Source organism: Chaetodon auriga, chromosome 6 (assembly GCF_051107435.1).
Source record: "Chaetodon auriga isolate fChaAug3 chromosome 6, fChaAug3.hap1, whole genome shotgun sequence".
In the NCBI taxonomy this organism is placed as follows: Eukaryota; Metazoa; Chordata; class Actinopteri; order Chaetodontiformes; family Chaetodontidae; genus Chaetodon; species Chaetodon auriga.
This window is the reverse complement of record NC_135079.1, coordinates 23,845,273-23,870,485: the sequence shown is the minus strand read 5'-3', so window position 1 is coordinate 23,870,485 and position 25,213 is coordinate 23,845,273. Positions and strand designations below refer to the sequence as shown.

Genomic DNA, 25,213 nt, shown 5'->3' with positions numbered 1-25,213 from the left:
ACTGACTGTCTCCACGCTCTGCTCTGTTCTCATGACTTGTTTCGTAGCGTACGTGGTGCATTTGACAAGACAGAGCTGAAAACGGCTCGTGTCGCGTCGGTCACTGCCTCCACTCCGGTCGGGTTTTTTTTTTTTTTTTTTTTTTTTACCGTCTGCTTGCTCTTAGTTTGGCTGGTGATATAAAGTCAGTTGGAAAACTTTGCTCGTACTGAACGTGGTGTTTTTGAGAAGAATACAGTGAACAAGGCTGACATATTATTTCCCTGTTTGTCATCACTGGATGTTTGCATGAATCACCAAGTTCGCACAGATCATTAAAAAACAAACAGTCTTACAGACCAATTACACACTTACACACATATAAAAATTGATATATTTTTATTGTATATCAATTTCAGACTTAAAATAATTTACAGATTTAAGCCCCACCCATTTCCGAATTCCGATTTACTGCCACGCCCACTTCCATTTAGGCCCCACACACTCCGAGTACAGATACGGATACAGATCATTTAGATGGTTGAACAGATACAGATACAGATAGTGGTGTAATCGCTCATCCCTACTGCCTACAACCGGCCCGGGCCCCAAAACTGAAATGACAGAGTTGGCTCTAAGAGCCAGCCCCCTTTTTTTAAGTCAATTTCTTCACAGAAATGAATGAAATGCTGAGACATGGGTCCACTGCAGTGACGTGCAGTCAGGGGAGGCAGGGAAGGCAGTGCCTCACCTGTTAAAATATAATTTTAAAAAACTTGCTGTGGTTTATAAATTTGTTAAAAGGGGGAAATTCGGACTTAGGCAAGGCAAGGCAAGGCAAATTTATTTGTATAGCACAATTCATACACCAGGCAATTCAAAGTACTTTACAGAAGCATAAAAATACATTGAAATCATACATTTCAAAGAAAGAAAGAAAGAAAGAGATTAGAAGAGAATAGAAAAATAAAAATAAAATACAATTAAAGGAACATTAAAAACAGAAGCCAGTAAAAGACAATAATTTAGCATTTAAGACAATAATTTAGCATTTAAAATGATTACTTTAAGTAAAAGCTGTAGCGAATAATAATGTTTTCAACCCTGATTTAAATGAGCTGACAGTTGGTGCAGACCTCAGGTGTGCAGGGAGATTGTTCCACAGGTGAGGAGCAAAATAACTGAAAGCTGCTTCACTTTGTTTGGTTCTCATTCTGGGAACACACAATAGACCTGTCCCTGATGACCTGAGAGGTCTGGATACTTCATATGGAGTTAATAAATCTACAATATATTTCGGTCCTAGACCATTTAATGCTTTGTAGACCAACAGTAAGATTTTGAAGTCTATTCTTTGACTCACAGGAAGCCAATGTAGTGATCTGAGGACTGGTGTAATATGGTCCATTTTTCTGGTGTTTGTAAGGACTCGTGCAGCAGCATTTTGAATCAGCTGTAGCTGCCTAATTGATTTTTTGTTTAGGCCAGTAAAGACTCCACTGCAATAGTCTAACCTACTGAAAATAAATGCATGAACCAGTTTTTCCATGTCTTCTTTGGACAGACATCCCTTCATTCTGGTTATATTTTTCAGGTGGTAGTAGGCTGATTTGGTAATGAGCTTTAACTGGCTGATAAAATTCAGGTCAGAATCAATTAAACTCATGACTGTTCTATAAATTTGTTTACTGCATGATTTCAACATTTCTATGGTCAAAATCGCAAAATTTACACATTCCCTGTTTCCATGGGAGAAGGGTGGGGTGAGGCAGCGATGAGCTGTGCCTCACTTCTGACAGCGCTGTGCCACACACACTGACTGACACAGGCAGTTGGCACATGCCCATTGCTGTCTGTCTTTATATCGGCCATAAATGCGCAGTGAAAATGCTCCAGGTGAGGCAGAAAGTACCATGCTGCACTGATAAATGGCAGCGCTGAGCTCGGCGCAATGCACGTCGCTGCGTGCTCTCCTATGCAGAGGGCAATAGTGAATGTTCAATTTTAATTAGAAAAAGAGAGATCAGCCAGAAAAACAAAAAAACATTTAAATCTTAAAAAATCAAATTTGACCTTCCATTAAATATTCTTTTGTTTTTCTTGCTATCGTATCATTGAACAGTGTGGAATTGATTAAAGCATAATTAAAAGCTCTTAAAACAACTAAATGTTTTAATTAAGGTCAAAATTGAAATATAAGCTTCTATTTTGGGACCATATAGTTTTACATCTGACTCCAGAGGAGTCAGTGCCTCACCAGTCATGAACCTCACCGCACGTCACTGGTCCACTGTATATATATATTTTCAAAGTTTTAAAATCAAGAAGAACCTCCCATCAAGCAAACAAACCAATCAAAAATCATAAAACCTGAATGCCAGAAGCGGTGCTACATGGAGGGCCATTTGGGAGCTGAAAGAGAAGAAGAAGAAGAAGAAGAGAGAGACATTATTTATCACAACACACAACACAATGAAAGAGTCGGCTCTTATTTGTGAGCTGAGCCAAATGATCTGACTTAGTGAAAAGAGGAAGAACTCCCATCACCACATTCCAAAGGTTGGAACAAACAATCATGACTGAGCGTCAAAGTAATTCATTGCTCTTGGTTCATTTCAGGTGAGTGTTCCTTGTAATGTGTTATTTATGCAACACATGGAATACAACCCTCAACAGGGAGATGGTACTGCAGCTCTGGAGCGTTTCCTGCACTGCTGCATTAAGTTTTGGTGGAGATAGATTAATCTTTGACGTCCAGAGGGGTAAAGGCGGGTAAAGGTGGCAGGAGTGTACAGCCACTGGTATCGCAAAATCACATTACCCTCTAAAACTTGTAAATCATCATCTGATAAAGTAAACTGTCGTAAAATCAATCTGAATCATTGTCTCTGTGTGTAAGATGACACAGGAACATGTTGGAACAAACAAGACACACTGACTGAATAGCAGAGAAAACTGCATAGTTCCACCTGGACAGGTTCACTGTGTGATAAAGTACGAGTCTGCGTCCCTCCTGTCCCACTCCACAAGAGGTGCTACAGGTAGTTCAGGCTTTGGACTTCCTCCCTTTGTTTCCGAACACTTTTTGTTATCATTATCAAGGTGAACGATGACTTGCATTCTTTAACTTATTTGTTAAATGTGATTTATGAGTTTGACATTATTTGAAAGCTGGATTCATGTCATTTTACTATAACCTGTTTCTTTATTTAGAACCATGGCAATCATCATCATCTTCATTATGTTAAAGAAAATAAACCCACCTTGAATTAATTAAGAACTCCTGTTTCTTGGTGGTTTGTGTGGCTCCAGTTCGAACCCAAAGTCGTAACACACTGTGACCAGTTACTTGGCAGTGGCGGAACTAGACTTTTATAGAAGGGGTGGCCAGAGGGTGGGCAAGCCTGTATCAGGGGGTCCATCTACTATAGGGCTAAAATACAGTTGTACAGTTAAAAAACATTATTTAGAGTGAAAACCACCTTTAAATCATGGGATAGTAGCCAAATTCATCTAGAATTAGTAAAGAAATATCTGATGAGTAACTGTGCAAAAGTACAGCCTACAAAAATCAACCTGAGCAGTTTTACAGATGTTTTAACACAGGTGTGTCCAGGCACTCATGTGGGCACATCTGGACAGAGAACCGTTATCTCGTCCAAGCACACAGAGAAACTCCTCTGTTGAAAACACTTTTTCAGCCTTTTTTTCTGCTTGCTATTGTTCTTATCTCTCATAAAAGGATGAAATGCAAATAAAACAGTAAAATAACACCTCGGACTGGTCAGCGGTGTCCTCTGTGAGCGCTCTGTCCATTCATGTGTAAATGCGACGGTGCGGTGAAACTAACTGCGCAGTTACACTGGTCAATAGCTCAGCAACCCATTGGTCAATTTTGATGATTGACACCACTATCAATCAGTCAGAGTCAAGAGATTCGAGGGGCAGCACCCAAATTCACCAAAGTAACACCAATGACGATCCAGAAGGAAGTAACCCCAGAGATAGTATATCACATGAAGAGCGCCCCCCCCCCCACTCTAGAAACCCCCTCCTCTTTATGTAAACAACCAGGACCTTAGTGATTGATCTCAAACTAACGCAGAGTCATAGGAAGAGACACTAGCAGCGTTTTTGTGAGCTGAAATATGACTTTTGACCACAAAACAGCAAAGGTAAGACATACTTGATCGACTCGATGATTTAGCGAAGTTTTTTTCTACTACTCTTTGGCTGCTAGCTCGCCGAGTTTCACAGTGTTCTGTCACAAAGTGAGGAGACAGACATCTTATCAGGGGGTTCTCTGCTTTCATATGATACCAAGCATGTGTGGTTTGTGTGAAGTGGTGAAATGAGCAGACGCTCTAAAGTGGACATCCGCTCTTTTCGTCTTTTTGTTACATGCCCGTGTAATTTCTTGGGGTATGAATTATGTTTCGTTTGGGTGGCAATGCTTGGTGGAGGCTTTTAGCTGAGTTTTTCCTCGTTATTCTGGTCTGCTACAAGTTAGGGTTGGTGCTTCATAGTGTGAGCATTGACCATCTGAACTGTGCGCATCTCACGCTGCCCCCTGTACAGGGGGCGCTCGTATTAAAAACAAAAAACGAACAACTATGCTCATCATCACGATGCTTTCTGATTGATGTTAGAAACAGCCTGGACCTAGGCCTACTGTCTTGTCAGTGACTTGAGACGTTCTGCCTGGGCCTGCCGGGGTCTTCAAGATCATGCACAGAGACCTGCCATCTTCAGAAGTTTTCTGATGATTCTGCAATAGTTGGATGTATCAGTAGGGGTGATGAGGATGAGTACAGGGCTGCTGTGGACAACTTTGTCACATTGTGTGAGCGGAACCATCGGAACCACCAGCAAAGACTAAGGAACTGGTGGACCTGAGGAGAACCAAGGCACCGGTGACCCCTGTTTCCATCCAGGGGGTCACTTACACTTATATTTTAACCGGCGCAACTTTTCTAGTCTTTAAGGCACCGGTTTAGCGGCTCAGGAAACACACAAACCAATTGCATGCGAGTTAAGCCATCCCACGTGATGCTACCCAGCCAATCGCATCTCTGCATTGCGGACGATAAACATAGCAACTCTGACTGCAGTCAGATGAGGAGTGAGAAGCGAACGGAGAGACGATAGAAAATTAGAAAGTTAGAAAGATAGAAAAAGAAAGAAGCGAGTGGGCAAATGCTGGGCCTCTCCAGATGCAACTGGTTGATCTCCAAGCAGATGTGGCCCTGAAGGAGCAGTTTGGAAGAACTGACCCTGCCACATTCTGGCTCCAAATGGTCTCTGAGACAGCTTTCCCAGGTCTGAGGAAAGTAGCCCTGTACATCTTGACCATGTTTGGCTCCACATACAGCTGTGAGGCAGCTTTCTCCACGATGAACATAATTAAAACTAAATATCGTTCCAGGCTCACCAATGAGCACCTGCACGTGTGTATGAGGATGGCCTTGACACCATTCCAGCCCAGGTTTAACAACAAAAAGTGTGGAGAGTGGGAAAAGAGGGAAAGAAAGAGAAACTGTATAACTGTTCAGCTGTTATTTTCAAATTAGTTGAGACTGTTAAGATGTGAAAGTTAACAAAGAAAAAGAAATATTCAAGCTGTTGCTTCACTTTTACTTTTTCTAAAATTAAACACTTTCTTTTATAATGCACAATTTTTCAAAAAACATTTTAATTTCTCTATTTCATTTTTAAATTCAAATCTGCCTGGTTTAATGTTAAGTGACAATAAATACTGTCGAAATGTTTTTGAATTGTACTTTCTTTATTTGATCAGATGTTGATTACATGCAGATGTTGATACAACTACTAGGCTACTTCAGTATATATATCACACAAATCATAACGTTATGACATTATGATGTTCCGGACCTTTGCTTTAGGAAATTTTCTCTAACCGGACCTCTTTGAATTTTAGTTGAATACCCCTGCTCTACATGAAGCTCGAACACATCGGGTTAGTGGGTCTGACAGAGGCTACTGTCATGTTCAGGCAGCGCAGGCGAACTTTTTCCAACAGAATATCTGACTGTGCATACAGCCACAAAGACGCCAAAAACAAACTCACATCTTCCATCTGAGGGTGCACTTCTGAGAGTTTGTTGAAGGGATGAGCTATTGCTAACATGCTGCTTCTCGCTCCCTCAGATGAACTCTTCAACATGACTCTGTGTTCTGTGTGTGTGTGTGTGTGTGATGTACTACTCCTGTTGTGGGGACATAAATCTGTATGTAAATCATTAAATTTAAAGGTGAAGACTTGGCTTAAGGTTAGGGTACAGTTAAGGATAAGGTTAGAGTCAGTCTCCGAAAATGATGGAAACACAACTCTCTCTCTCTCTCTCTCTCTCTCTCTCTTTCTCTCTCTGTGTGTGTGTGTGTGTGTGTGTGTGTGTGTGTGTGTGTGTGTGTGTGAGACACCAAAAAATAGAAGCATAATTTTTTTTTTGTTTAGCTTAGGCACAGTGAAAAAATGCTTAGAATAGTCGCGAAAACCCTGATTTTTATGAATTGCATCTGCATTTTGGCAGTTTCTGAAATATTTTTATGGTTCGTTGTTTTTTATGATCAAAGTCCACAATTCTGACGGTGTTTTTGACATTGAAATCATCGGGACAGACTATACAAAGGACTCACAATCAGGACAGATCAGTCTCTGCTGTTGTGATTTTGACAATTTTCTTTAATGTCACCTGCAAATCTTTCACCTTTACTTAAGTGCAAATTGTTCAACTGCCTCCCTAAAACTTTGTCTTTATGCGTGATGAATCCTGCTGTAATGTTGTTTTATCCATCCTGTTGTTGGTTAATGTTCATGTAAGGAAACTGGTGTGAAAAAAAGAAAGATTTGTGAGTCAAATCACACTGAGGAGGACAAAGAGCAGTACTCACGAGGGATGCCAAGATGGAACTATTGTTTTACATCAGCTTGATTATGAAACTGCTAAGACATGATGTTTGAGTTTGAAGCAGTTCTATGCTGCTCCCACCATCATGTTGACCATGAGTTCCTCATGGTTTATATGATTTTACATTCTTTTAGCTACCTCTAGTGGCGTGACATTGTAAGTACACTACCAGAGCTGAGGAAGCCGTTGGAGCCTCAGACTCCAATGACCATGCAATCAATAATGGCTGTACCCTTATCAAAAAATGAATACATAAATGCCACTGGACAGTTGTTGACACAATTATGTATTTATAAGCAATTCTGTCAACAAAAAAAAAAAAAACAGCCATGAAATAAGTGATAAATATTAGATATGTTGCTAGAGAGCGCCCAAACAGAACATTAGACCTGATGAAAATAAGTCCAGTGACATCATTATTTTCACATTTACATCTTTTATTGTAAAGGTGGTTTCTTAGAAAATAGACAAGTGATACAGAGGCAAAGAAATAAAAGACAGAGGCCTAAAAACAGAAAAGAGTGAATGCAAGAAAGTCAAGAAAACATCTACAGAAAATAAAACTTTGGTGTTGACATTCTTTTTAAAACAGAGGAAAACAACTGCAACATAATCTAAAGTTATACTGAAAAAGATTTTACAGATCACTTTCATCATGGCAATACGGTGAAAAGCGCAATAAAAACAATACACGGAAATGAATTGTGTTGCAACCAAGGCCCCAGTAACAGTCTACTGTATGTTGAGCTGTCCTAAAGTTTTAAATCCTGCAGAAACCTCTGCAATGTTTTCCATACAACCTCTTTTACAGCCAGAACTCTGCACCAGTGCAGCACAGCATATGTGTAAGATGTGACACATCTGAGGCTCTGTCTGTCTGTGTTTTCAGGAACCGGCAGAGGCACACACAGTCAGTTAGCTATCTGTTTTAAGACAATATCTATGGCAGAGAAAGCAGAATGTCCAATCAAACATAATCATCTTTTTCACATGCTAAAATAAGGTCTGACAGAGTGAGAGCTATCGCAGGTTTAATGCTACATCAGCTGAAACGACAGATGAACAGCAGTACAGTATATAAAGACTAATTTTAACAGTATAAAACACCTCCATTTAAATGTATCTGTTTATTAGGGAAAGTGGTTTTTAGTACTTACACAGTCCTGTCATTTAAAAGTGTTGGTTAGATAGTAGATATACAGTACATCCATAAGTCTTTAGAGACCTCCTGTATGAGCATCTATGTCTGCAAAGACCTACATCTTCAGTTTAGTCTGTTTATGCTTTTTCTAAATAAGTGACAGTAACTAAATACTCGAGGCTGGGGTTGACCGTTTGTCTGTGAGTCTAACATTATTAGTTCCTGGGAATATAATGCTGTTTTCCAGGGATTTTCATCCAGATTTTCTGATGTTATTCCTTAGTTTAAGTGGTAGTAGAACAAGTGCTCTTAGAAGTAAACTCTTTGAGGTGGAAAAAATGCACCGTGGAGATCTTCTCCCAGAATCTCCTAAGTGTTATCATTTTCATCTTCACAGTTTTTCCTGTTTGATATTGTGCCTTGCTGTGTGCTATTTGTAGTTGTGTGTTCCCACTTAGCAAACTTTATCGTTTTAGCTATAATCATCCATTTCTTTCAAGTTCATGGGCTTTGAAATGAAAACAATGGACTTTTGTTTGTCCTTGAGACAGTGCTTCTCCCCAGACTTGGTGCCTTTTTAAGTGCATACTTATGTTGCCTGCTGTAAAGGCTAAAGTCACGGAACAAAGGTCTTTTGTGCCCCGACAAACACTCCAGATGACGCGAGTGACATGATTGGCTATAGTCTTGCCCTACAGGATGTACATATCTGTGGCTATTTTAGGAAGGTATATGGTAAATCCCTCTGTGCAGAGGTGGGTATACGATGGGTATTACTCTGCTTCTTTCACACTTAATCTACAAGTATTTAGTCACACAACAGCGGGCTGCCATTTTAACATGAATAAGTATCAGAAGAAACTGCTAAACTAATAAAATGATTGAGTTATATCATGGTGATCATTTTATATTATGGTGATGATGCCATTTCAAGGGCAGACTTTAGCTACAACGCTCGCATGGCATCATTAATGGTGTTGGGAGAAGGTATCTTTGTGTCAGTACATGCCAAAAATCCCAGGCTCCTGTGGAGTTTTTTTCCTCAGAAAATTGCAGCAGAGTTTGACGAGAATACCGAGAAATGCCGGGACCCCAGTCCCAACCTATTTTATACCCCAGGGACCAAAACTACTGAAAGCCAGTGTTTCAGTGTTTTAACGGCAAAGCTACTGTAGTTGTGTATTTTTCTAAAATTCCTGAAAAGCTGTTTTTTGGGGGGGGAAGTCACATAAACTCTAAAAAGTACACTCTAACACTTCCATTGTGGTCTAAAGTAAAAGTCAGCCCTGGTAACTAAACGCCTACAATGGCTTCACTAAACAGCATATTATCTTTTTCTCCTTTTCCCTCTTCTCCTCTCTTTTCCTCCATGTACCTAAACTCATCTCTTTTTTTCAAAGTGTCAAACTAACCCCTCATCTCACCCTTACCTCACTTCCCTGTACTCATAAAATTTCTCCCCATCATCATCTTCTTCAAATCAACCCATATTTTCACAACTCATACATTTAACCTGCTCCTCCTCTCTCCTCCTCTGTAGCTCAGTAGTGCCCCCTAGCAGGGATGAACGTTACAGGCGCGGATCTCCTTCCGGTCCTTACAGCTGGCCATCAGAGTGCCTTTAGCTCTTTTCTTCACCATCATGAAACGTTCCTGGATCCCCCCTCCGCATGGTTTGGTACAGTCTGTCCAGCTGGTCCACGGCTGCATCCTGCAACCTGTTGGAACAAATCATTGATAGCAGCATCTCAACTCTGATCTCAGGTCAGCCTTAATAATAGTAACAACAGATTATTCCCACCAACCTGGCTGCTCCTCCACCGCTGCATCTCTTCCCTGTTTGCCCCTTCTCCTTCTCTTTCCTCCTCCCCCTCCTCCACCTCCACCTCCTCTCTCCTCCTTCGTTTTCGTCCGGCACTTCCTGATCTTGCACTTCTTCCTCTGGATGGTCTCGGGACAAGCGCTGCCCCCGAACTGTGGCTCCAGTTTGATCATACGGGTCCGAATGGTGTGTCCTCTACCGCAGGACTTGTTGCACTCCGACCACTCGGACCACTCAGAGACCATGCAGTCAATGGCTGGAAGAAAGAACACGAGGAGGAGAACCAGTAAAGGAGAGGCAGACGAGGAAAGTAAGAAGGAAACAAATACAGAGCTGCAGATGGAGGATGCAGTCTGTTCTACAGTGAAGTTCACTCTTCCATCACAACAGTCTGAAGACCACAGCTTTAGTCAAAACATGTTAAGTGCTGGTCCAGAAATATTAAAATTCCTTGGTCAGATCCTTGGTATCAAGATTCTGTAACATGAACAGACTTGAACTGTTTACTTCACGATGCTGCCGAAAGATAAAATGCTTGCTGCCATGATGACTTTCCAGAAAACGTCCTGTCTGCCTGAGTATTATAACTGCTGTACAGGGTTTTGGCATCTGAGGAGGCTTCAAACTCATGACCCTGGTATTTAATCTGGACTTATTGTAGCGTATCTTGTTTGTACCTTAAACAAAAGGCTCTCGCTCACGCAGCCCTCTGCACTCTTTTTAATGCAGGGGTGCTTTCAATCTGAATCCCTGTGAATTCATTATTCGTAATTCTCTGACCTGCTCAATAACAGTGTTAACCATTTTCAACCCTCTGCTACCTCTGACTCTACAAGTTGCCACTTCCATGACAAATAGCTCTACTTATTACCAAGGTCAGATGTAAAGTGAAGGGGGCATACTGAATAATTACTGAATGCAGTGTGAATATGGAGAATCCATCCAGGTCATTGGCTATCGAGATGGGAAAGACAGAGGGCCAAATGATATATGGATGACAAGTGTGGCTTGGCCACTGTTGACAGTCAGATTAACACAGGTGCTTTCTGTGGGTAAAAGGAAATTATGAGAGAGTTTTTATACATTTATGTAACTTTGGCCATTGCTCCTGTTTGTAATAAAAAAGTCCATTGGAATAGATTAGATTAATGCATTAATAAATATGAAAAAAAAAATCTTACAAAAATGTGTCAGAAACACCTATCAGGGTGTCACACACATACTGGACAGTTTGCAACCCTCAGTTTAAACTTAAAACTAGTGTCATTTTATCATAATAAACATACTGTACAGTGCAGCACAGCCTTTCAAAGCTGAACCAGGAATTACCTCTACGAAAAATGAACTAATGATTTCAGCTGGAAATTTAATCAGTAATTTCCCTTTTGTTCAGCGGTTTAGACAAAACGGTAAATTTGTAAGAAATCAACAGTAAATCATTCTGCACAAGCAGGCCTGTATTGGTTGTAGTCCACTTTCATTTAGGACTTATTTAAACTCACTGACCTTTCCTTGCTTCTTGACTCGCGCACTGTCAGCACGTTCTTCTTGAAGGTTTGTTAATGAAAGGCTGCAGTTCTGTTACTCACGACACTCAGGCAGCATGCACTTCTCCGTCTGCTCCAGTTCCTCGATGCACTCTGCAGGATCAGACTTCAGCATCCTCTGACGCGTTCGCACACCCCGCCCACACGTCACACTGCACTCACTCCAGTCGGACCAGGGCGACAGCATGCAAGGGATGGTATCTGTTGACACACACAAGCACGAGGGTACAAACAGACGTACCGCAGTTGGTGTGCATTATCAGATTAAACTGTTAGCATTTCTGAGCTTTATGTAATAAAAAGCATGTGAAATATTCATGATTACTTATCTGGACTGATTCATACTCATGTACAGCATCTACAGCAAGACAAATTCCCTCTCAGGGACACAAAGTTTACTTTACTTCACTCTACAATGGCAAAAAATTTGGGACGCTGTGTATAAAATATACATAAATAAAAGAATAGTTCAAAGACAATATATATAATGTTTGATTTCTGTAAATATATGCTTATTCTGAATGATACCAGCAACACGTTCCAAACAAGCTGGGACCGGGGCAGCAAACAAATATTCATGCAAAAAACTCAGGATATGAATGTTTAATACTACAATAGCAAACGAAAGGAAATAAATATTTGATCACTTACGACATTCTGGCATCATGCATTTCTCCACTTCAGCCACCTCAGTCTTACACATGGATCCATCTATGGGAGGCATCTTCACCATACGCTCACGTCTTCTCATACCCAACCCACAGGTGACGCTGCAGGGGTCCCATTCACCCCACTCCGTCACCACACAGCTGCTGGGTGCTGTGGGAAGCACGAAATACCAAAAACTGATTACTGCACAAAGTGAACACTGCCTTTACAGTTTGGTTTTATTTACTTCTGTTTATTACTCTTGTTATATTACTGTCTGTATTTCATGCGTTGCTATTCTTTCTGATTGTGAAGCACTCTATGACCTCTGCTCCAGACAGGACTTTTATAACAAATAGTAGTATATATAATAGTAGAGGTGGAAGAAGTGCAGAGATCCTTTACACAAGTAAAAGCAGAAATACTATCACTGTAAAATTCCTTGATTAAGTTTTCTGTCCAAGTAAAACTATCAACAAAATGTACATGAAGTATTAAAAGTAAAGGCACATATTATGCCCTTTCATACTGTTATAGTATTATGTTATAATATGGTTTTATTATAAACCATATATATGTTTCAACATGCAAGCAATGTTACAGCTGGAGAAAATTATACACACACACACACACACACACACACACACATACATACATACATACATATATATATATATAACTTTATATATGGATGCGTTGGTCTGTCTATAACAATGCATCCTATGTGAGAAGCTGATCATACACTTTGTATGTAAGTTTTTTAGTGAAGTATATAAAAGTACGTTTTTAGCAAAATTTGTAACAAAAGGCACACACACACACACACACACACACACACACACACACACACACACACACACACACACTTGCTGGGATACAGCAACACATAAAAACCTGACTCACAGCATTCATCGTTGACGACACACTTCTCTGTCTCCTCAGTGTGGAGCTGGCAGAGTGAGCCGTCCTCAGGGTACTGTTTGACGTATCTCTCTCTGGACCTCATCCCCATCCCACAGGACACACTGCAGGCCGACCAGCTGATCCACTCTGACATCATGCATGTCGATGGCTCTGTCCACCAGAAAAAAAGAAACAAGAACAAGATCTATTATGCTCCAGATACTATTAGAACATCTTGATGTTTCACTTTTTTCATTTCTCTTTGCTAGGTTATTATTAGGAGACCTTTTGCATCTATACTGTAAGTGCATTGGCTTGTTACCGTTCCTCAGTGCAACCAGTACATAAAGTACTGGTGACATAAAACAACTCGCCAGGCCTCCACATAATGTGATGAACACAATAGATGTAATTAAAGACAGGTGTTATCACCAGTTTGCTTTCAGTGAACTTGCCTTGTTTCAGAAAGCAAACATACAAAGAGGCGAGAGATCAGAGATGTTTAAAGTCAGCCTGTGCTACAGAACAGCACCTTGGAGCCGACAGAGATTTGGGATTTGCCTGAAATGTTATTTTTTATGAAGAGCGATCCCAGCTAAAGCACACAGTGATCGTCAGCTGGCAGTCTGCGGACCTTATCCTGCCAGTCAAAGCTTCCCATCCTGCCTGCACAACAGTAATGAATTCAGAAAATTTAACACCGATGAATCTTTGGAGAGTGTTTGTGCTTTTTGTCCTCTGTCTCTATCACGTCAAGACAAACTGGTGAGTCACATTTTAATTTGTTTAGCAGCTTTTCAATTTTTTCTGGTGTTTTTAATCATTCTGAATGTTTAAAGTTGTGCTTCGTAATCATTTTCTCGAACACTCCGCTGTAGTGTTTTAATGATATTTCTATGTTAAAATATTTAAGGGAGAGGTTTTGATTATTTGGTTATATGTTAATGTTGTACTTAATATTTAATGTGGGTTCACTCATTACTGAAGTCCACAGCAGCGTCGACCATCCTGGATCACAGTACTGCATATATGGGGTTTTCCTTTAATGACAAGCAAATTGTTGAAAGAACACAATTCTGGTTTCATTACATTACATTTTTGTGGCACACTTCCATTTTTTTCAGGCACAGAGAGAGATGCCACCTGCTCAATGACTACAGGCCAGTCTGTGCCACCCCCTCAGCTATAGCCTCTCACAGAGTTCAAAGGTGCAATGGTATGGAGAGTGCAAAATGACTTATTCATAAATAAATGTAAATAAAAATGTTCATTATCAGCTGGAACATAAATAAGTGAATGTCTTGAATTTATTTCTACACTTATGTACATCTGCATGTATTTATTTTAGAATTTTGACAATTCTACTTCTTACATTTCTTCAATTATCTATTGTTGTATTTCCACAATTCTTCATTACTTTATTTATGTATTTCTCCTGCATGATAATGAGGTTGGTGGTCCTTAATATATAGACAGAAAAATACATATATTGCTTATATGGAAATGAAAATAGGAATACAGATTATTACTAACGTCTCTTTTGTGTGATGCTCTCCCCACTGAGTTATTTTAGTTTCACTGACATGTTGAAACCCCCGTCAACAAGCAGGATACCTGACAGGAATACTTGAACCCAGGTCCGCCAGTTACAAGACACTCTCCCTACACACCATTAGCATTCTCTCGAACAGCTACATGGATTTCAGCCTGTTAAGCCATCTCAAAGTTGAAGGTGTCATTTTAAAAAAGCTCTTCTTCAGGAACTCCTTCAACTCTCTTTTAATAAGGCAAATTGCCTGAGGGACAGTCCTATTTACAGCATGGGCCTGAGGGAGTGACAGCCAGTATGTATGACCCCAGCTTGTATCAGCTGAAAAGTGAACTGCAGCTTCTCGGGCTTAACAAGGCTCCATTTTATCACTATTAGCCAGCATGGCACTTCAACATCTCCCTATTCCTCACTTACAGAGTCACTGCACGAGTCTGCCGTTTACTGCCGTCTCCTTCAAACACCTTTTCTGACAATGAAGTCCTGATGCAGATTGTACATGTAAAGTGAGAAGAAGGGAGTCTACCAAGAAGAGGCGATGATGCACAAACAGGTGAACAGGGTTTTATTTAGAAATAATAGATGAATTTTGAGCAACTTTTTTCTTTGACTCACACTTGACTTTCTTTGCTCTCTGCCTTCCAACAAAGAGCATTGCTTACTGTATGTGGCCTAATAAAGCAGAACTAAGTGAATCATTAATAAAAGATGCAGGTATCTCCAGCTTGGATGAGGCCTCCGGAGAGCCAAAGTGTTCCCCAGGAATATTAATCATCGCGGCCCCTGTTCTGCCCCACCGTGGACCCCGCAATTATCAATCTCCCACCGCACGCTAACGGAGCGCTAAATGAAAACAAAGGAGAGGTGCTCAGTAACAAAAAGCTATCCGTGTTGCTGTCTGATAATCGATAAGAGGAGCAGTGAGAGGTGGGAGTGTGTGTTTGTGTGTGCGGCAGAAGCTCCTTTCAGCCTTGAACAGCCTCAGCTTCACTCCTCTGATGGCTGGAAGACATGCTGGGAGAGAGGGAAGAAGAGTGAGGAGGGAGAAGACAGACGCTGACTGTGCTGCCTCTCAGCATTTGTTCCAAACTGACAACTTCACTGGAAATTGGACAACAGCAAACTCCCAGGGTTTGCTGCCTGTGTTTGTTGCGAGATCGGGGGGGTTGTTACTTGCAGTAAAAGAGCATCAAACTGTCAACTCTGCTGAAAATCCGAGGGAAAAGTTTCTCCTTTGACAACAACAGAGAGAAACTGAGAAAAGTTGACATTAATTTGCTTAAAACACATCTGTCATCATCTCTGATGCTGGGATTACCATGAACCGTGAATCTCCGCTTTGTTAAATACGCTTGTGTCTTTGCATCTTCACTTTGTTTCTGCAGCTTAATGAGGTTCCTGAACATACACAATCCTCCTGTTGTTCCTATTATCTTTAACACAACAGTGAAAGCATGGTGCGTTGACTTCTGTTAGTCAAAGACAAACACGATCAAATCCTGGTTTAAGCATCCTGGATACAGGAGGCCGCTCAGCATTAACAACTAATCCACATAATCTGTTGCGTTTCGCTGAAATAATTAGGTTATCCAATCACCGATGTTTACACTATGTGATTAGGGATTTACTGTATTTAGTGACATATCCTCTTGATGCAGCCATAACAACTACAGATACGTATGTGTGAGCTTCACTGTCTTTTACAAGCAGCATCTGCTTTCACAGTCTCCTTCGATCACAAAACAGCCACCTGTTTCTTCAAACACGGTATAATCCTTCACCACAGTAACCCCCCAGTTGTCATGTAATGGCTGCACAATTACATTTCAGGATAAATTAATTCCAATAAGAATTATTAGAAATGCAAATCAGGCAGCGGCTTTGTGTTTTCACTACAGATTTCATCAGTTTAAGGCAGAATGAACGGTCACAGTCACTGACTCTGTTCTTGTCATGATGAGATAAACACCTAAGCTTTAGTCTACTCATTATTCTGAGGGTTCATTGATCTTGTTGATAGGAAATGAACACCCCAACTCTGAAAAAGTTACAGCAAAGGAAGCCTTTGTTTTTTTGATGTCTATTTGTGCGATGAAGGCTGCAGACGACAAGATAATCAGTGTGTTTATGTATATGCAATAAAATCTTCCCTTTTTTTGAAGACCAAAGGAATTTACTTAACACTAAAATCACATAACATATGATCTAAGGAGTTCAACAAGTTCAGCTGAGTACTCTATACAAAGTGCTTGTTAAACTGGTGTGTATGCACATATAATATAAAGTTGGATGTGTATATCTTGTACACTATTAAGAACAAGGCAATGGGGATAGGTGGTTGATCAGTTTTTCATGTGCTGATAAATAAGAAAAGAGAAAAAAGATCTGATGCCGTCCTGTTTTGAGAGGTTTGCTCTTTCTTTTCCAGAAGTAATGGAAGGTGTTTTCTGTTGCTGAGCTTTGAATACTGTTTGCATTCATAACACAAGACATGACATATAGAAGTTAAAAAGCCTCATGCTGTCAGCTCAACAAAAAGAACAGTGATTAAACTGGTTATTTAAAAATCGGTGTGAGAGTGACAAGGGACACGGGCCGTCATGTCACTTATTTTTGCTTATTAAGCATTTTCCATCTTCAACCCATCGGCAAACTATTAACATGACACTGCTATTTTTGCAAAATGATCAAAATGAAGTTAAAGTTGAAGCATAACCTAAGCTTGCATGAGTTATTTATGTTGCGTGTTGTTGTATTGCCAGCCTTTTTTATTTATTGCCAGAATTTCATTAATTCATCTTACTTTCAGTCACAGATGCAGATTGCACTAATAAGGGCAAGCGTTGTTAAGGCATTTTTTTCAGCCTCCAACTCTTGGTTCCTCATGCTCGGTGCCAAACTGTGGCAAGACTGCTTCTGAAGAGCCCTCACAAATGTCCTTTCTGGCACAGACAGTGAGGAGACGTCCACACCCAGTACATGCTCCCAGCCACCCACTGAAAGGAGGGCTGGAGGCCAAAGCCACCGTGTTCATTTAGACATTCTAAATTGACAAGTTGGAAGCCCCTTCACCACTGGTTTCACTGAAAGTTAATGATTTTAGCTGTTTAGCTGATCTTCTGTAATAAATATGACAAACTGTGTGAAAGAAGAGTCACATTATTAAATTATTAATGTGCAAATAAAAATGTAGAAGATTTCTCGGATTATTGACTGAAATGTAAATGTATCAGGAAAGCCATTTAGTCAGATCACAGAATGAAATAATCATGATTTTTCAGAGAGGAGGAATGCTGATTTGGGGCTGACACTGTTGTTCATGTTCACATTCATCTCGTCACGCAGGTGGTGGTGGTATGTGATCCTCTTCCTCAGCTGGACCCACTACACCCACTACAATGATGATAGGAGCAAAGGTGTGATCCACTTCCATGGCTTTGAAGAAGATCCCTTGGCCCTCTCTATAATGGAATGGGCTCTGGCATGGTGACTGTTGAAGCGTACCTCCAATCTTCCCCTCACTGGTTACGGGTGTGGGGTAATGAGGCTGACTGGTGCAGTCAGACATGGGTATCCCCTATCAACAACGATGAAGTAACCAGCTGGAGGGTAACAGCCTGTGACAAACACTGGATTATTTCTTAGCACCCTGGTGTTGTGGACTGAACCAGTGTAACCTACAAATATATCCAGAAATTTGTAAGTGCTGTCTGAGGCTTGAGTTGCAGAGTTTCCTGTTCCGGTAATCTTGTGGCTGAAGGCTAAGAGGCTGTGGGGCAGTATTTCCAGGAGAGACAGGATTGCATCACACACCCAATGTCCATTGTCAAAAACAGTCATCCCTGGCATGGTGTAAGACAATCCATGTGCCAGCCAGTAGACCACCAAGAGGGCTTTCACACATTGCATGCAGCTATGGGTCTTTTTCCTCCTGAGGAGGGTCATCAGTGCCTCAATAAAGGGCCTAAACAGGTGGCAGCCAACATGCATGTCTTTTAATAGACTGAAAAAAATCTGGACAAGATGGACATAAGTGTGTATTTTGCTACTCTCCTGTGAAAGACAAAATAAAGTCAGCCATGCCATCAGCTCTGAGAGGCTTTACACAGTGGTGCTTTGACCTAAATGCTAATGTCAGAACATGCTAACATGCTCACAGCATGGAGTAGCACGTAAACAATTGCTAGCACTAAACATAAAATATATAATGCAAACACCACTGTTATTGCAATTCATCCAAAAGGCACAAAATGGTGGACAGACTGAGGTGGCCATCCAAAGAGCATCACCATTAGCATGGCTGAAAAGCCGCAGACGTGTTTGTCAAAAAGCATATTTATGTTTTCAACATGTTTTGCAGTATTTCTGCTGTTGTTGACAGCAGCTAGCAGCCACTTTGGCAGCTGCTGGACTAATAGTTAAAATCTACTTTTAACAAATGTCATGCTGTGTTAATGTGAGAGTGAGAAAAGGCTTCCTTTTTGGCCCTGTTCAGTGGGAACTGAAGAGCAGTTAGATTCATTGTAATGAGGGAAATAAAAAATGATGTGCTCTCCTACTTCGGATGTGTTACTGGAAGTGCATCCAAACGACCAAATAAATGTTATTTATTTAAAGAAAATTGCCTGCTGAAGCTTGTTCTCTTCCAAGTTCTCCATTAATTAAATTTATGTGATTCTATAAATGAGCCTCTACAAGTACAAGCACAGCTGACCACGTCTGTGGCAGCAATGAAGTGCCTTGCTCAAGGACAAACCTGCCTGTATTTTCTCAGTCAGAACAGGTGAGTAACTTCTAGTGTGTGTGTGTGTGTGTGTGTGTGTGTGTGTGTGTGTATGTTTACCCTCCATACTGCATCCTGGTCCCATGCAGGGCTGGAAATCTTGAGTATGTGGACACGGCACACTGAGGTCCAGCTGGGCCTTTAGCATCCTCTGCCTCATCCTGCGGCCTTTTTCACATGTAGCGCTGCTACACGCCGACCAAGGAGACCAGCCTGAGTAGATACACGTCTCCGGTGTGTCGTCTGAGAGAGAAGCACACAGGGATGTTAAATGAATGGAGCACATATTGATAAAGAGAGCCACTTTGCTATTTTCCTTAAAATCTTTTGCTCATTCAGTGATTGACTGGAATCACGCGGTTATTGGTTAGCAATTACATTTGCTTTTAAAGAAAATCCTTTTTTGTTTTTATTCCCCTACAGCAGCTGAACTGATTTGTCTCAGTAGAGAGGATGGATGGGGGATGGGGTTCTGAGCTGACAATGATTTTTTAACATAGTATCCAAAGGTGATTACTGAAGGCACTGAACCACAGAGTGACATCTGAGGCCAAGAGGACGGAGAGAAGGGATGGAGTTGGGAAAGAAAGAGAAGAGTGTGATTTGTGAATGTCTTGTCCAATTATCAGCAGTAGCAGAGCTACAAGAAGTAGCAGGGCCACTTGCTTCAATTAGTAATGCTCTCTCGGGGGTTCAGAGAGGCAGAGAAAATGAGAGGAGAGGCGAGAGAGAATATGTCGTCGGGCCTCGGGGACAAACCTGAGTGGGTCCAATTCTCTGGGATAAGGTGTAATGACAGAGGCGAATGAAGGAAGAAAGGAGCAGGAGACACTGAGAGGAAGGTAAGAGGACAGTTGGGTTGATGTGTAACTGAAAGTGGTGAAGCTCTGGGTGGACCAATGGGACCAGCCGGAATGGATACTCGCCTCCGTAGTGTCATCTCACAAAGTGAAGAGGGGAAACGAGGAAGAATGAGAGAGCAGGTAGACTAAGAAAGGAGGATAAAAGAGGAGGGAAGGAAGTAAATGGTCTATGACTGACTGAGGAGGACATTTATTAGGCGGTGGGAGATCCTAGTTAAGAATTCTGCTGTGTGGGCAAAATCCTGCACCCTGCTCAAGGCCACTTACAGTAAAAATAAGCACAAAGCACCCATGCGCAACACAAACACCATCATGCACTGGTCTGTCCTGTTTAGCCTGTTAACAAGGAGCTAAAGAACAACTCATCTCATAACTACAAGGTCACAACACTGATCGCACTTCCCAAATGAAAAGCGTTTTTTTTACCAGTTCTGCAGTTTTACTTTCTTTCCCTGACCTTGAAGATAAAGTAAAATATGAAGCTGTAACTGTAATGTAATTTTTAGTGAGACAGAAACAGAGAACTAGACAGGAAAAGAAACTTTTTTTGAGTTCATGTCCAATACTGTTGAAACAGCATTGTCCAAAGTGACATGATCCATGATGCAGCACGTGTTTGATAAGGACAGCACGTGCTCCAGACGTTGTGGTGCTCTGCAGCAGCGGGGCATCCACCTTCTCACAGCAGGGTGCAGACAAAGCTCCTGCACCAGTTGTATCAGTGAAGAGCTATGTGTGTGTCCTTGAGCATCATAAGACACTGAATCCCCATGGTATGCTCAGTCTGTGAGTCTATAGTTAAAGGTATAATGTGCAACAATTATCCACCTCTTGAAGGTCACTCCAAACAAATAGGGGGAGTCTAGAGCTGGAATGGTTAAACGTCTAACTCAAAGAACCAAACCAGAGTTGGTGACTGTCGCAACAGCGTAAAGAACAGATGATTTCGGTGAGTTTTATTTAGCTTCTGTCAAGATAGAATGAAGTGTCTTGTTTGACGAGTTAACTTGACATGTTTTAAACAAAAATTCTGGCTATATCTTGCATATTCATCCTGTAAAGTGAATGTTTTGCAAACACACAATGAATTGAGGAAACAGTAAAGTCCAAAGAACATACAGGAATGCAACATCATGTAATGACAGGGTCTGAATAATCAGCTGAACACTCCATCAAGCCCTTTCAGTTAATCCACTGTGTCTTGTTTAGGGTCTTTCCCTGAAGAACTGTAATTAGGAAAGGCCGTGCGTGTGTGTGTGTGTGTGTGTGTGTGTGTGTGTGTGTGTGTGTGTGCATGCATTTACTGTACCTTCCTCCTTCTCCTCTTGTCCAATATCAGCTACAATGTCATCTATGGTGTCTGGGACCACATTACACTGCTCTCCCTGCACACACGAGAAAAAAATGGGGTCACATACTAACACACACACACAAAAACATATCCAAAGTTTCTTACAAGACAAAGCAACGTTTGTCCATGAAACTTCGTTTTTGACCTTAAAAACAGTAGTTTGGCCACTGGCTCTGTGTGTTGTGTTAACATGGTGAGGGCTGAACAAGTTGAGGAAAATATCTACTGTAAACCAATATTACAGTACAATTTAATTTGCCTACACAGCTTACACAGTTTAAAAACATAATCGCGAAGTTTCCTCCAACATCAAAACAGTCAGAGATAGTACTGCAGTTGCTTGCTGTTGAGGTCCTGCAAGGGTTCCTTTTCAAATATAAAAATGAGTAAAGATGAATTGTTAAGCCCAAGTTCAGCCAAACATTTGTATCAAAAATGGGGTCTTTTTACAAAAACAATATTGTGTGCCCTTTTGTATTATCAGATATTTCTCCCACATTTTAAAGAATTTGAGTAATTTCTAAACTTTTATTTCACACAAGTGCATCTAAACACACAGTCTTACATACTACATTGTACCTTTCTAGCGATGCGTTCCACCACCACCTTGGCTACAGGTGTAATTGCACCTCCCTCGGGGTCGTAGAACGGGCTCTGGGGGTGGTCCAGACTGGTCAAGGGTCGGATCTTCTCCTGAGGAATGCAGGGCTTGTTTGGTGACTGAAACAGGGAGGGAAAAAGATTGAGCAAATTACATAAAAAGTATAGCAAACAAATGTTAAAGCTGCTAGAGATGGTTCTCATGGAAGTTGTTGGCGATCAAAGCAAAGCTAAAAAATGCAGCAAATACTGGGCCGGCATTTGTTAAGTGGGGACACACATGAGTATACATTGCTAACACAGTTGTCATAACAGCTCTATACTGTGAGGTGAAATGTCAGTGCTGTGTTTACAGTGACTTGCTTTGGCCCAAGTAACATATAAGAGCTGATGCCTCTGGAACTCTTTGAGCCTTCAGTAAACGTGCTGGAAAAAATAATATTTGTGTGCAAAGTAACATCTACAGAGCAGAATCCACACCTGCTGCACTGAACATCATAACAGGAAGATTTTAGCACTACAAGGGCTTTTCAGTTTTCACCGTCATCTCCCTCGGTCGATGTGGATCTAAAGGTGACGGCTGTTTAACGATCAGGGGAAAATGGACGTGTGCAATTAAGATGCTACAGGTGAAGATCAGGTCATCATATGAAGGGGAACTATTCCCACCCTCCCACATTAGCATTGTACAAATTATGCACTTGGGGTTGGACTGGGTAGTGTCCTAGAGGAAAACATCTGCTCTTGTATATTGAGTATCAAATACGCCTGAGGGAAGACAGTCTTCCACTGAGCAGTGGCTAGAGTAATCAAAGTTAAACAGCCAAAATTTAGGGCTTGGGAATTATTTGGGGGACTGGAATACTAATCCGACAGCAGCACAATGTGTCTGCGCGTCTGTGAAACCAGCTTTTAAAAAGAGAAAACATGATTTCTCTGGGGGGAAGGAACAGTCGAGCAGCAGTAATTTACGTATGCAAACTAGAATTAATAAAAGTAATAACATTACACAAGCTGCATTGATTTCATACTCCATTATGACCACAAATGGTGAGGTAGGTAGGAGTCAGGGACCTGACAGAGCCACCAACAATTGCTGCTTCTCCCATGAGCCATCTGGTCCTGGGTCTCTTTTCTGTTTGATCTCACTATGCATCATTTATATCTATTTTAACAGCCCTTTAATGAGAGATTCGTGGAATTGTTTCCAGGTGTGTGCAGTAGCATGTGTGAGCTTAAAAAAAAAAAAATCTCTACAGAGAGAAAAGATAAAAACACATGACAAACATGAACCATTCTCTTTGTTCTTACAGGTTAACTCAACGTTGTTGTTTCAAGTTTCAGACCAACTTTTGATTTAATATATGCAGGCGTACTGAATGAGACAAAGGGAAGGCATCTACAAAGGAAGTGTTAGAGGAGATTTGAAGTTACATCCTCATCTACAGTGCTGGAACAACAATGTTCATGATTCCCTTTGTAGCTTGAAGTTGACTAAAAGTTTCTCCTTTGACTTTTGGTTCAAAAAATTTTGTGAGGAATGAGACCAAACAGAAGACATCCATCACTTGCTGAAGACAAACTGCAACTCTATTTGTAATGTCAGCAAACAGAAAGAAACTACAAAGTCTTTGCTTTTCATGCAGTGCAAAGGTCTGGAAGACATGTTCTCCCTTCCTCTGCCTATAGGGGGCAGTGATTTAATGTCTGCTGTACAGTAGGATGCTTGCATTACCTGATGGTATACTAAAAAATATGATAAATAATATGGTAGTTTGGAAACTGTAGTTTCAAAGACCCTCCAGGATCAAGGAAACAGACATGTCTGAGCAGTGCAGAGTTACATATTTGTGTTATATTCTAAACACAGACTGATTCACATGCATTTAGCACAGTACATGTGAAACAATACCTCACAAATCCTCCATTCACTTCAGTTGAGGGGGAAAAGAAATATTCTTGTCTAATTTATGTTAACTTCTTTCAGTGCAATTGCAGTAAAAATTCTAACTGTCTTATTAATTAATTATTGTTATTACAGTCAGAACAATTTAGAACTTAGAATACACATACGTACACTTACTGGACAAAAGACAAATAAAGAGAGGATCAGTGAGGGTCAGAGGGCTGATGAAAGGCTAAAAATGGGCCCAGACTGAAGACGAATGCTTCCAAACTTAAAAAGTACCAGAAGCTGAACTGAAAGAAGTGTGGCTTTATATTAGTGAAGTTTTTGAAAGGTATTTACCACCTCCCCTCTGCAGGGATAAGCTCCTTGCTTATTCATGAAGTTGTAAACTATAAATAAATTGCTGTAGTCTCCAAACACCGGGTGAATATGGATGAGCTCCTTTCATTCTGAGGATGTAGAAAACTAAAGAAGTCTGTCACAGGAAGAGACAGGTGGAAGTCAAGTGTGCTGTGATGTGAAGGTCTGAAATAAATGTTGCTCGCTGCCATTAACCAGCGAGCAGTAAACATAATAATATGCAAGCTAGAGCACAGCGTTATCTCTAACAATGACCTCATCAGTACACATTTAAATAAGGCACAGTGAACATGTGTCCACCACACAGTATGATACTGTGTTCAGTGATGTAACACACCCTCAGTGGCCAGTTTAGAGGTTGGCCAAATCAAAAAAATTAGGATAGATTACCTCATATGTGACCCCACTGTCAGTGCCTGCATCCCAGGGAATGAGGTCTGTCACCAGCCTCTGGACCCAGCCGCAGTCCTTGGTACAGAGGTCCTCTCCTGACAGTCCCACGTTCCAGTCTGGGCTGGGCCCCATCATGGTGAGGAAGGACATCAGGTGACGGGTCCGGTCCACAGAAAACTCTGCTGATGGAGCTGCTCGACTGGTCACAGGGTGGGCAATGCAAAGCGAGAGCAGGAAACAAACAGAAACAAAGAAGATAGGAAGATAATAAATTCCATGTTATACATTATTTTAACAAGACAGCCGGAAGTGTGTTTGAACTTAATCGTCTCAGGAGAAACATATTCCTGCATCTCAGCATTCTGCCACTGAAATGTTGTGTTACTTGCCAGTTCTGATGTCATGACCTCTGACTTGAGCCATACCCCATTGCTAG

The 25,213-nt window shown here is 41.0% G+C and overlaps 1 protein-coding gene across 2 annotated transcripts in view; it reads right to left on the bottom strand.

The window, feature by feature from the left end:
- Nucleotides 1–9,272: 9,272 nt before the first annotated feature.
- spon1b (spondin 1b) overlaps nt 9,273–25,213 on the bottom strand; it is an 83,808-nt gene continuing 67,867 nt past the window's right edge. The window contains exons 8-16 of one of the 2 annotated variants that reach the window (XM_076733583.1): nt 24,775–24,976; nt 22,095–22,235; nt 21,474–21,549; nt 19,362–19,544; nt 12,970–13,140; nt 12,070–12,237; nt 11,461–11,619; nt 9,855–10,127; nt 9,273–9,767 (exon numbers count right to left, since the gene is read on the bottom strand). In XM_076733583.1, the coding sequence (XP_076589698.1) occupies nt 9,604–9,767; nt 9,855–10,127; nt 11,461–11,619; nt 12,070–12,237; nt 12,970–13,140; nt 19,362–19,544; nt 21,474–21,549; nt 22,095–22,235; nt 24,775–24,976 (1,537 nt within the window). In that variant the 3' untranslated portion in view covers nt 9,273–9,603. Of the gene's footprint in view, nt 9,768–9,854; nt 10,128–11,377; nt 11,620–12,069; nt 12,238–12,969; nt 13,141–19,361; nt 19,545–21,473; nt 21,550–22,094; nt 22,236–24,774; nt 24,977–25,213 lie in introns of those variants that run through there. The other variant, XR_013077288.1, reaches the window with a different exon arrangement.